Here is a 12,500-nt window from a genome sequence, read left to right on the forward strand (position 1 = left end):
TCCCAGCACAGCTGATTTCCTTTCCACAGCTGCTCCTCTTATCAGCGCACCACCCTGAAACTGGACTCCACCCCAGCTCCTCCTCTCACGCCTGTGTGCTGCTGTGTAAATGCCTGCAGATGGACGTTGCTGGTATATGTGCTTCACAGTGAAATGTTTCTGGCACCTTGTTGGCCATCATGTAGAGCAGAGGACACATCTCTGTGAAGTCATCGATGGTTTTCTTCAGATCTCTGAAGGCCTGCCACTCCTTCAGGGCCTTTGGGAGCTTCCTGATCCTGAAACAAAGACTTCAAAACTTCATCTCTGTGTGTGAACGACATATTTAACAATCAATGCCAATAAACAAGATTCATTTGTTTCCTAATCTCAGATTTTTTTCATCTATCCTGCTGCTTCTCAAACTGTGAGCCACTGAAGACACGAGCTGAACTGAAACGCTCACATATCCAGTTTGATGTGTTTCAGCTTTGGCATTAAGAACGTTAATGACAGATTTAACATCCAAACTGAAGCTGAGCGGCTGTGCTGTGAGGTCAGAGGTCAGGATGCTTTCATTGATCAGTAAAGTAACATGTGTCTGTTTGGGAACACGTGAGGTGGAGGCAAGAACGTCCTGCTGAAGCCTTAATGAGCTGCACCTGTTCTGGAAGTCCTGCAGCTCCACGCTGATCTTCTCGATGTTGAGGTCGGCCCACAGGATGTCGTAGTAGCCGGCGACGCTGTCGGTGACCGAGCTGTACAGACTGTAGAGTTTGGACAGCAGGGAGAGCTCCCTCCGGATCCTCTGCAGCTCCGGATACTCTGCGGGGAGGAGACGGCCGGTGAGGAAGGAGGCAGACAAACAGGAAGTGGGCGGGCGAGTCGCTCAGCCGTACCGTTCACAGGCAGCCCGAACAGCTCTTCTCCACCTGAGCAGGTGGTGTACTTCCTCCACAGCTGATCGAACTCGGCCTGAAAACTCTGCAGCCGCTCGCTGGCTTCAGCCGGGGCCACGCCCTCCACCCCCGGGCCCCTGCATTTATCATAATCAATGATATTATCAGTATGTCGCCCAGGTTCAGGGCGGGCTGGATGGATATTTGGTTGGCCCCGCCCACCTGGAGCAGGTGCCTCTCTGAGGTGTACCTTTGGTTGTAGTCGGTGCAGAAGCTCTGAGCCTGGCTCTGGAGGCTCTGCACTGCAGACAGCAGGTCTGTCTTCATGCTGGGCTGAATCTGCACCAGAGTGTTCTGGGTCTGCACCACCTGAAGCCACAACACACACACATAACACACACCTGCATCCCTGCACCTGTCACATGACGCCCCTCCCTCTGACTCACCAGGTCACTGAGGTTTTTCCAGGCGTACATCAGGCCGTCCACGCGCTCGCCGTTCCCGTCACCGTAGAGCAGCTCGTGTCTGTTGAGCAGGGAGAAGGATTCCTCCAGCGGCCCGATGGTGGCGTCGATGCGAAACTCCGCCTCCCGAACCTCCAACAGTGAGCAGGAGAGGAATGAGTGAGGGGAGGGGCTCATGAATGAATTCTACTCTGTGGGTCGTTACATGAGGACTGAGAGAAAAAACTGCTGAAGAAAGAAAACATGACTGAATGTGAAGAAAGTACGGAGGCCTGAAAGTGCCAAAATTAAAGAAAGACTGAAATTTTAATTTTATGAAATAATTGATGCATAAAATAGATTTTATAGTATTTTAGTGCAATTAAAGAAAGAGATATTTATTCAATTGGCTAATTTCATTTTTATATATTTATTTTGGCAGTGCCAGACATGAGCAGCTGTACGTTTATGAACAAATAAATTAATCAGAATCTAAAAGAAAAACTGGATCATTTTTCGATTATTGGGCTGAAAGAAGAATTGAAAGAAAAAGAGGAGGTGCAGACGTAACACACAGCCAATCAGATGCTGGCTCACCTCTCTGAGTGCAGCCATGGCTGCTCTGACATCATCCAGGTCTGAGATTGGACGCTGCAGACGCTTCGTGAGCGCGTCCACGAACGACAGGATGTCGTTCATGTCGGCGGATGCTCGGCGGTTCAGAGCGGCGCCGAAAGCTCGTTTCCAGGAGCGACACTCGTGAGTGAGCGAACGCTTCAGCTGGTCGGTGTCCAACAGGATCGAACCCGCTGTGTAAAACGCAGGGAGCTCCGAAATCTGCTCCTCCAGCCTCTGCAGGCACAGCAAGGCATCATGGGTAAATCCACTACACGTATGGTCAAAATCAGCTGCTCTAAAGGACGTGAGGGTCATTTTCTTTCAGCTCTGACACATTAGCAGTAGCGGTGGGTTTTGATCATCGATTTATCGATTAAAATCGATTCTGGCTTGGATAACGTGATTTCGATTCATTAAAATCCTGAATCGATTTTTTCATTTACATTTATTTTGCCCGAAACGCCAGAATCTCAGGTTAAACCTCACAAAACTTCAACAACCACCAAACAGCTAAAACAGTAAATGAGAGCAGGAACACGGCTTCTGCACAGAGACGTGAACACAAAGCTCGACCCGCCGACGCATCAGAATCAGTGAGATGTGACTTTCTCACCGACGGCACGGACACGGTCGGGGCTGAAAGCCGACAGCTCGCAATGATGATGATGCAAATGATGCAAAATTGCAAACGCTCAGCTGTGTCTCTAATCAAACCTCTGTAACTTTGCTCTGCTTCACTTCAGCAGCATCAGGTAACGTTCACGTGTTGATTCATGGTTTCTTTCATTTTTGATCTACTGCAGAATATTTTTATAAAATCCCAGAACAGGAAAATCTCCTTCATGCTTTTCTAGGTTTTATCCTCAGTTACTTTGACACAAAGGCCTCTGCTGTGATGCTCACACTTTGATAAAGTCTCGCAAGTGTCAGGTTTCTTTTTATAGATATAAAAATATGGAAATGTACTGATGCATGATCTGAATTATAATATTTCTGACTGTCTGAGGCTAAATTTCCCCAATTAAAATCGAATTGAATCGAATTGATTCTAGAAATCAGTGACGATACCAGCCCTAATTAGCAATGATGGCTCTGTGGAAACTAAGCTAACCAGCGCCCCCTGCTGCACAACCACTGAACTGCAACTGCAGGACTGTCCAATGTTTATTGAGAATGAATTACACATAAATTACATTTTTCTTGGGAATAGAAACATTTGAAAAAGTGAAAACAATTTTATTTTGAACATTTATGACTTTAATTTCTGAATGTTTTTTCCTCCAGCTGCCCTTTAATGACCCCAGACTGCTGTACCAGTGATACATTTACATTTGTTATTATAAAAGTACTACTGCTGCACTGCAAACACTTTTCTTTTGTTTCCTTGTTTGATTTTGTGTGTTTACTAATAACTCAGCTAAAAACATAATAAGCTGTAAATGCACGGCGATGTTCAGTGGTGCGTCTGTAACAGGAAGTAGACTCACAGAGTAGAAGCAGATCTGAGCGCTGAACTCCGTCAGGGAGGGGTCGGACTGCAGGAAGGCCTGCACCTGCTCCTCTGGGTCCTAAACACAGCCAGCTGTTAGTGCAGCTCAACAACACTAAGACACACACACAAACACACACACACCTGGTTCCACAGGGTGGAGAAGTGGCCGAGGTCATTCAGGGTTTCAGCAGCCTGAGCTTTCAGGTGTGACACGATGGAGCTGAGCTGCATCACCAACCTGCTCCAAACATCATCATCATCAGAACATGCACTGATGGGCTGACTGTCATGTGATCACGTGATGAACATGTGAAACTGATCAGACAGCACTGAGGACACAGACACTCTAACACTGTCCAGGTTCAAGCCCAGGACCCTCCTACAGTGGTGCAGCAGCACTAACCGCTGAGCCTCTGTGCACCATCTGAATTTGTCGCAGGTCACTTTGAGAGTTTGTGCAGGGACTGCAGAACTTTTCTCCACAGGACCCACTCTGTGTGTTTCAGTCAAAGGACGTCAGCTGCAGGTGTGATTGTGCATCTCTGCGTGTCCACAGCGTCTCAGCCAGAGAAACATCCTGTCGTGTCTCTGCTGTTTTACTGACCTGCTGATGTCTTTGTGTTCAGCCAGCTGTTTGTCCAGCGCTCGCAGCACCGCTGGCTTCACTGCCACGTCCTCTCCTCCGCTACGACCCGCCGCCTGCTCCGCCTGAGAAACAGAAAGAGGGGCGGGATGAAGCTGGAGTGCGATTGGCTGCCTGCTACCAGGTGATTTTAAAGCAGGATGAGTCAGATGAGCGTACCTGCTGCTGTTTGTACTGCAGGTGAGAGTAAGTCCACAGAGGGACGTCTTTGGTCACAGACAGCACGACGCCCACCAGCTTATTCACCACAGACTGAGACGTGAGAAGGACACACAGGCTGGGTAACTGACAGCAGTGACGGGCAGGTGCATGAACATGACATTAACTACAAGGCCAGTCCTGTGTGGCGTCCTGCTGTGAAACCAGACGGTGGACCTGCCGACACATGAGAACTTCCAAAATGTTACTGAGGGTCAAATCTGCTCCTCTGGACACAAATACCTGAATGTCATCCAGACTGGGTCTGAGGACCATGTTGGGGATTGCAAGCTGGATGGAGGTTGTGAGGAGAGGTGGAGGAGGAGCTGGCTGGGCACCGCTGGAGGAAGACACCAAGGAGGAAAAGTGTGGCTGCTTTTTGGAGACATGAAGTCTCCTCCTCAGGGCCTCCAGGGAGGATCTGGTGGCTGAGAGGAAACAGTCCAAGCTCAGGCGGCTTGTAAGAGGATTTGTTGGTTGAAACAGAGCAAATGTGTTTCTCTGGAAGTTCAGACTGAACAGAAGGAGGACAGAAGAAGAAGAGTACGATGGCAGGAAGGAAGAAACAGGACACAAGGAGACGTGGTAGAACAGGAGGCTGACCTTTGACCAGAGCTTCAGTGCTGCGGTAACAGAGCTGACCAATCAGGTTGTAGAAACGACAAGGGAGACACGACAGACAGCGAGTCTTCTGTTTGGAGTCTGGATGGAGACACTTAAAAGACCCCTGAGGACGACGAGCAGAGATGAATGAGTGTGTGTGTGTGTGTGTGTGTGTGTGCGTGTGTGTGTGTGCGTGTGCGTGTGTGCGTGTGTGCGTGTGCGTGTGTGCGTGTGTGTCTGTGTGTGCGTGTGTGTGCGTGTGTGTGTGTGTGCGTGTGTGTGTGTGCGTGTGCGTGTGTGTCTGTGTGTGTGTGTGTGTGCGTGTGCGTGCGTGTGCGTGTGTGTCTGTGTGTGTGTGTGTGTGCGTGTGCGTGTGCGTGTGTGTGTGCGTGTGTGTGTGCGTGTGTGTGTGTGTGTGTGTGTGCGTGTGCGTGCGTGTGTGTCTGTGTGTGTGTGTGTGCGTGTGCGTGTGTGTGTGTGTGCGTGACCTCGAGGTTAACAGTCTCCACAGTCTTCATCTTCCTCTTCAGCTCCTCGATCAGTTCGTACACGTATCTCTCCACCTGCTGACTCTGCCTGCACACAGACACAGTGTGATGGACGCACACAGACACAGTGTGATGGACGCACACAGACACAGTGTGATGGACGCACACAGACCAGCAGGACCAAATCTGCAGTTCCTCTAACGTCCAGCAGAGGCAGCACTGACTCAGTCCCCATAGACTCCCATGTTAAACATGTTTACAGCCTGATACAAACTGTTTGGCGTCTAAAGCTCATTAAAGTTTAAAGTTGACATCATAAGGGGCGTGGCCTCTTTGGAGTCCCTGAACTGGACCTCTGGACCACGTCTGTTATCTGACCAACAATACAACTGCTGTGAGGTTGCTGTGGCAACACACCGTCCATCAAGGCTGAGCTCCAGGATTGGCTACTGAGCAGTAATAGGCAGGTATCTGTGTGATGCACTAACCTCATGTCAGTAAAGAGACACCATCACAAACATCACAGAAGTCACAGTTTTGTGTCTGAATATTGTCATATTCACTTTACTTGTGATCTCACAGCGAGGTGTTATTACGAAATTGTGTTCTATTGTATTTTTATCTGTATTTACTGTACAGCACTTTGGTCAGCCTTGGTTGTTTTTAAATGTGCTCTATAAATAAACTTGACTTGACTTGACTTGACTCACATCTGCTGCTGAGCCTGATGATTAATATATGTAAATATGGGTTTTGCTACGGCTGAACTTCTGCTTGTTGCTTTCATTTGTTTGTGGGAGTCTTTCCTCTGACTTTATCGTCACCAAGTTCTTTATTTTTCTGTGTCACAGTTTAACAGCAGGATATTTACAGCAGTGGGTGAGCGGCTCGACACAGCTGCAGAACTGTGACTCATGTTAAATAAATGCAGCCTTTCACGTGCCAGTGTTACTGTCAGTGTTACTGTCAGTGTTGCTGTCAGTGTTGCTGTCAGTGTTACTGTCAGTGTTGCTGTCAGTTTTGCTGTTACTGTCAGTGTTGCTGTCAGTGTTGCTGTCAGTGTTACTGTCAGTGTTGCTGTCAGTGTTGCTGTCAGTGTTACTGTCAGTGTTGCTGTCAGTTTTGCTGTTACTGTCAGTGTTACTGTCAGTGTTGCTGTCACTGTTGCTGTCACTGTTGCTGTCACTGTTGCTGTCAGTGTTACTGTTACTGTCAGTGTTACTGTCAGTTTTGCTGTCAGTTTTGCTGTCAGTGTTACTGTCAGTGTTACTGTCAGTGTTACTGTTGCTGTTACTGTTACTGTCAGTGTTGCTGTCAGTTTTGCTGTCAGTGTTGCTGTCAGTGTTGCTGTCAGTGTTACTGTTAGTGTTACTGTCAGTGTTGCTGTCAGTGTTGCTGTCAGTGTTGCTGTCACTGTTGCTGTCAGTTTTACTGTCAGTGTTGCTGTCAGTTTTGCTGTTACTGTTAGTGTTACTGTCAGTGTTGCTGTCAGTGTTGCTGTCAGTGTTGCTGTCAGTGTTACTGTTGCTGTCAGTGTTGCTGTCAGTTTTGCTGTCAGTGTTACTGTCAGTGTTACTGTTAGAGTTTGTATTGTTGATTGTCATTTATGCTTACAAATATTTAACCATGGATGCTTAGAGGTGTATAATTAATTGTGTAGTGATAAGTTGGGTGATCTTTAACAGGCTACAGAGGCTTGGTGTGTATTCCACACTAGAATGCACACCTACATCCTGGAAGCAAGGGAAAGTTCGTACCTTGTTTAATTGTTTTATGGTAGGATTAACGTAGTTACGTCTGTTCTAGTCTAAGTGCTTTTTGTGTATAAATGAACTGCTGGACTTCCTCACGGTGTTATCTAGGATGAGGGGGGGTCTACTCTCTTCCTGACCAAGGATGTTTGCTTGTGTGCTTTTATGACCCTTTGATCAGCAGTACCCACACACACACACACACACACACACACACACACACACACACACACACACACACACACACACACACATCCACCACATACGCCAACACACACACAGGCAAGGTACTCTTTGTTTGTATGTAGACGTCATATGTTAATGAACCTATGCATATTCATGTAACCTCAATAAAAGGGCAGTGGTACGGGAGAACGGACAAGAGCAACTGGGGTCAGGCGAAGGAACGGCGCCTGTCCGGTTCTCTCCCGTGCACGAGTAACATGAAGAACTTTGCCTACTTGTGTCTTGCTTTGCAGTGTAATTATATTGCCTTCAACGTTCCAGCGGATGGGTTCAAGCTACAAACCTATCAGTTACTGTTACTGTTAGTGTTACTGTCAGTGTTGCTGTCAGTGTTGCTGTCAGTGTTACTGTCAGTGTTACTGTCGGTGTTGCTGTCAGTGTTGCTGACAGTGTTGCTGTCAGTTTTGCTGTCAGTGTTACTGTCAGTGTTGCTGTCAGTGTTGCTGTCAGTGTTACTGTCGGTGTTGCTGTCAGTATTGCTGTCAGTGTTGCTGTCGGTGTTGCTGTCAGTGTTGCTGTCAGTGTTGCTGTCAGTGTTGCTGTCAGTTTTGCTGTCAGTGTTACTGTCAGTGTTGCTGTCAGTGTTACTGTCAGTGTTACTGTCAGTGTTGCTGTCAGTGTTACTGTCAGTGTTGCTGTCAGTGTTGCTGTCAGTGTTGCTGTCAGTTTTGCTGTCAGTGTTACTGTCGGTGTTGCTGTCAGTGTTACTGTCAGTGTTACTGTCAGTGTTGCTGTTAGTGTTACTGTCAGTGTTGCTGTCAGTGTTGCTTTCAGTGTTACTGTCAGTGTTGCTGTCAGTTTTGCTGTCAGTGTTACTGTCAGTGTTGCTGTCAGTGTTGCTGTCAGTGTTACTGTCAGTGTTGCTGTCAGTTTTGCTGTCAGTGTTACTGTCAGTGTTGCTGTCAGTGTTGCTGTCAGTGTTGCTGTCAGTGTTGCTGTCAGTTTTGCTGTCAGTGTTACTGTCAGTGTTGCTGTCAGTGTTACTGTCAGTGTTACTGTCAGTGTTGCTGTCAGTGTTACTGTCAGTGTTGCTGTCAGTGTTGCTGTCAGTGTTGCTGTCAGTTTTGCTGTCAGTGTTACTGTCGGTGTTGCTGTCAGTGTTACTGTCAGTGTTACTGTCAGTGTTGCTGTCAGTTTTGCTGTCAGTGTTACTGTCAGTGTTGCTGTCAGTGTTACTGTCAGTGTTACTGTTGGTGTTGCTTTCAGTGTTACTGTCAGTGTTGCTGTCAGTTTTGCTGTCAGTGTTACTGTCAGTGTTGCTGTCAGTGTTGCTGTCAGTGTTACTGTCAGTGTTGCTGTCAGTTTTGCTGTCAGTGTTACTGTCAGTGTTACTGTTAGTGTTACTGTCAGTGTTGCTGTCAGTGTTGCTGTCAGTGTTACTGTCAGTGTTGCTGTCAGTGTTACTGTCAGTGTTGCTGTCAGTTTTGCTGTCAGTGTTACTGTCAGTGTTGCTGTCAGTGTTGCTGTCAGTGTTGCTGTCAGTGTTATTGTCAGTGTTGCTGTCAGTGTTGCTGTCAGTGTTGCTGTCAGTGTTACTGTCAGTGTTACTGTCAGTGTTGCTGTCAGTGTTATTGTCAGTGTTGCTGTCAGTGTTACTGTCAGTGTTGCTGTCAGTGTTATTGTCAGTGTTGCTGTCAGTGTTGCTGTCAGTGTTACTGTCAGTGTTGCTGTCAGTGTTGCTGTCAGTGTTACCAGCTCAGGGTGACAGCAGCAGATTGGACCAAGCTTCCTGTCTGTAGCAGGAGGTCCTGCGCCGACACAGACGAGTCTTCAGGAAGGACCAGCAGACAGCAGGACGACATGGCCCCAAGCAGCCGGCCGATGCGACAGTCCAACAGGTCTGTCGCCATTTTGGCCACCAGGTCCACGTCTTTGAGAGCCACATACACATTCTGCAGGACTGACACAGAGTGGAAGGGAATCATTATCGAATGCTTATAAATCTGATGTCCTTTCTTTGTATATTAGCACAACAACAATGAGACGGGAAGCTGTCCGTCCTTACACCGCTCAGTGTTGAGGGCAGTCCAGGACAGTGAGGTGAGTCCAGGGGAGAGAGCTGCCTCCACACGGCCAATGAAGGGCTGCATGAGGGGGAGGAGGAGAGGTGGGACCCTGCCCACCACAGAGCTGTACTCCTGGAGCATCTCCAGCAGTCTGGACCAGAGTCAGCACCATCAAAGAAAACACAAGTTTACCAAAGTGAAGAAGAGATGAAGACAAGAGTCTGAGACGAGTAACGTCGCAGAGAAAATAAATCATGATGTTGTTTAATCAAGAACAAGCGCCTTGTTTCTGTGAGCTTTTCTATCCAGCACAGAGTGAAGTAACAACAAGAACTACAAACCAAAGAAAAGACATTCATGTGATGGATTTGAGTGAGAACATCACAGAATGAGCTGCTGACGCGCCTACAGCTGGACTGAACAGCTTCTCTCACCGGCTGTACAAATCTCTGAGCTCTGATTCCCTGGAGGTCATCTTCTGGATGACCTTTGGCACGTTCACGCCCAGTTTGGTCATCCACCGAGCTTCCTGCAGCACCTCCAGCACCACAGGGTCCAGGTTCACCGAGACCTCCTGAAACAAAGAGGCTCTTTCAAATGTTCAATAAAATCTAAAATCTAACAGCAAATTTAAGGATCCAGCATCCAAAGGAAAGTAGAGTGTGTGGTGTTAGTTCACTGCCTGCAGAAACAAAAGCAGTCGGCTCTGGACTGTCGGTCACATGACTGAAATGTGTAAAAACGATTTGTTCAAATCTGAAAAAGATGATTAAAAAGTTAAAGCCACGCACGACCTTTAAAAGCTGCTTTCATTCAGTCGTCACAAACCTTGCTGTCTTCATGCCGGACCAGCAGGGCGGTGCTCAGGCAGCGTGGCGCACTCTCTGCAGCCTGACTCCACCCCTGCAGGTGCAGCACCTCGTACTGCAGCAACACCACAGCCAGCTGGTTGTAGGTCCGGATGACTTTTGTCATCTCTGGTCCCTGAGACAGACACAGACAGGCGGCGTCACCGAGGACGCGGTCATCACAGAGATCATGTGACTGATGGGGTAAAGTCAGAGTGTGCACCTTCAGGAAGTCAAGCTTCTTCTTCAGGATCAACATCGGAGCTTCAACCTTCCTGAAGAGCTGGCGGCTCCAAAGGACCCTGCCTGACACCTGAGAGAGAGAGATCAATAACAAAAGCTCTATCGGTAAATAAATCATCTGTATTTCTCAATAGAAGCACAATAGAAGCACAATAGAAGCATCCTCCAGGACTGGAGTTTGACACTCGGATTTAAAGTAGTGAATTTCCTGCTGGTGTTTGTGAGCACGGGGTGAGCAGGTGTAAGTACCGGCGGCAGGTTGCGTCCGATGGGCGGCCGGTCCTTGTGTTTCTGGTAGGTCTTCCTCAGCAGCTCCAGATCTCGGCTGTAGCGCTGCAGCAGCAGCAGGTAGTACTGCCTCAGGTCCAAGCGAGCCAGCGGACCCGACTCAAACATGGCCAACAGCTCCAGCAATCTCTGCGTCTGAATCCAGACACATTGTTTCAGTTCTGTGTGTTTGATACGATAAGAAGTCGCTTTCAGTTCTGATTGTGTGAACTCACAGAGACAGGCCGGCTGAACCAGTCGTCCAGCAGAGACCGAAGACACTGGAACACACTCTGAACCTGGAGCTGGAAGTCTGCATAGTCTCTGTCAAACTGAGACACACAGAAGTTCCTCAGGACTGAACCACAACTGTAACAGCTGGAAGAGCGAGGTAAGCTGAAGCCTCTGCAACCACCGAGTTATTTCTGATCATCATCCAAGACATCATTAGACAGAAACACACGCTGTCTGAACTAAACACACACTGTTGTTGTGTTTGCTGGACACACCGACTTCTCTTAAAGCAAATGGAGTCGAGCGTTTCAGGAAGATCAGACTGGTAGAAAGCCCTGAAAGCCTTTCAAAGACTTGTTCATCGCTCCACAGTAAGAGCATCTGTCCACAAACGGAGGAACTTCTGACTTTCAGGACTGTTCAGTTCAGCTTTGAGTCGGTAACATCCATCAATAAACCTGCACACTGGTTTCCTCTCTGTGTGAGCTTTGGTTCAGCTATGTCTCTATGAGCAGTGTTATAATGTCCACATCTGTGAGTGTGTAAGGGTGTGTGACCTGTGGACGATGTGCCTGCCAGATGTTTGTGAGCGTGCATACTGGTGCACAGAGACACTACAGCGAAGCACATGCTGGATAACATGTGTGACTGCGTGACTACAGTCTGATAAATAGCTGATAAGAACGGTGCTGGTGTTAGGAGACCAGGAGGGAAACGACTGTTCTGACCTCTGATGGAGGCTGTTGTGTTCAAAGGCAGTTAGTAAAAGTTCTCTTTGTTCATCCAGCTGCTCTGTGAGGTCAGAGTGTGATTACTCAGAGTCCAATAAAGACATGAAACGTACCTGTTACTGTGTTATTAGCTGTTATTGGCTCATTCAGCCTCACTGTGAGAGAAGCTTCACAATCATATTCTTCTGATCAAAGCTGTCCCAGTAAAACCAATAAAGTCCTGTTCCTGTCAGGGCCGGGGTCTGGGGAAGCAGGACTCAGGTGTTTTTGTGGTTTTCGCTGTTTTCCACAGGAGAGCCGTGTTTAAGAGTGTGGCTGAGTTCCAGTGGGCGCGGGATCCTTCAGTCTAACTCATCCTAATAATAATTATTGTGAAGACACCTCGCTCGCTGGATGACCTCTGACCTGTGTTTTTGTGTCACCAGGGTTCAGCAGAGTGTTTTTCACGGAGCCACGGTTGGGAGCAGGAGTTTGTTGGAGTTGTGTTTCCACTTGATCACAGACATGTGTGGGATTCAGGAGGAATTGCCACAGAAGTCACAGTGCTGGGATTTAACTGTGTTTTCTCCACTGACTTTAAATGAATCCACTGTCACTCATGAAGTCCTGCATTTTGGCTCCTCCTACAACTCCACAGTCTGCACCGCAGCGTCACAGTTCCTCGTCCTTTTCTTCCATTTTTCTCTGTTTCTGTGATTTTTCCCGTATATAATAAAAGTGATTAATGTGTTTCAAGAATATAGATTTGAAATCACCTCCAGTTTGCGCTGATCCAGGACGTCACAGGTCTTGGACTCAGTTGAGGAGACGA

At 47.8% G+C, this 12,500-nt stretch overlaps 1 protein-coding gene across 1 annotated transcript in view; it reads right to left on the bottom strand.

Annotated features, from left to right (window-relative positions):
• The window catches only part of dnah5l (dynein, axonemal, heavy chain 5 like), a 55,202-nt gene that overhangs the window by 35,268 nt on the left and 7,434 nt on the right, over positions 1-12,500 (bottom strand). The window contains exons 9-29 of the mRNA XM_080306857.1: positions 12,445-12,500; positions 10,961-11,056; positions 10,707-10,880; positions 10,438-10,527; positions 10,195-10,350; positions 9,801-9,940; positions 9,366-9,517; positions 9,053-9,260; positions 5,364-5,451; positions 4,876-4,999; positions 4,516-4,700; positions 4,234-4,326; positions 4,036-4,139; positions 3,573-3,669; positions 3,427-3,507; positions 1,919-2,173; positions 1,325-1,474; positions 1,129-1,247; positions 879-1,015; positions 642-804; positions 167-278 (exon numbers count right to left, since the gene is read on the bottom strand). The exon at positions 12,445-12,500 is cut by the window's right edge and continues 40 nt beyond it. Coding sequence (XP_080162983.1) covers positions 167-278; positions 642-804; positions 879-1,015; positions 1,129-1,247; positions 1,325-1,474; positions 1,919-2,173; positions 3,427-3,507; positions 3,573-3,669; positions 4,036-4,139; positions 4,234-4,326; positions 4,516-4,700; positions 4,876-4,999; positions 5,364-5,451; positions 9,053-9,260; positions 9,366-9,517; positions 9,801-9,940; positions 10,195-10,350; positions 10,438-10,527; positions 10,707-10,880; positions 10,961-11,056; positions 12,445-12,500 — 2,780 coding nt within the window. The remainder of the gene's footprint in view (positions 1-166; positions 279-641; positions 805-878; positions 1,016-1,128; positions 1,248-1,324; positions 1,475-1,918; positions 2,174-3,426; positions 3,508-3,572; positions 3,670-4,035; positions 4,140-4,233; positions 4,327-4,515; positions 4,701-4,875; positions 5,000-5,363; positions 5,452-9,052; positions 9,261-9,365; positions 9,518-9,800; positions 9,941-10,194; positions 10,351-10,437; positions 10,528-10,706; positions 10,881-10,960; positions 11,057-12,444) is intronic.

The sequence above is a fragment of the Astatotilapia calliptera genome, chromosome 9 (assembly GCF_964374335.1).
Source record: "Astatotilapia calliptera chromosome 9, fAstCal68.1, whole genome shotgun sequence".
NCBI classification, from domain to species: domain Eukaryota; kingdom Metazoa; phylum Chordata; class Actinopteri; order Cichliformes; family Cichlidae; genus Astatotilapia; species Astatotilapia calliptera.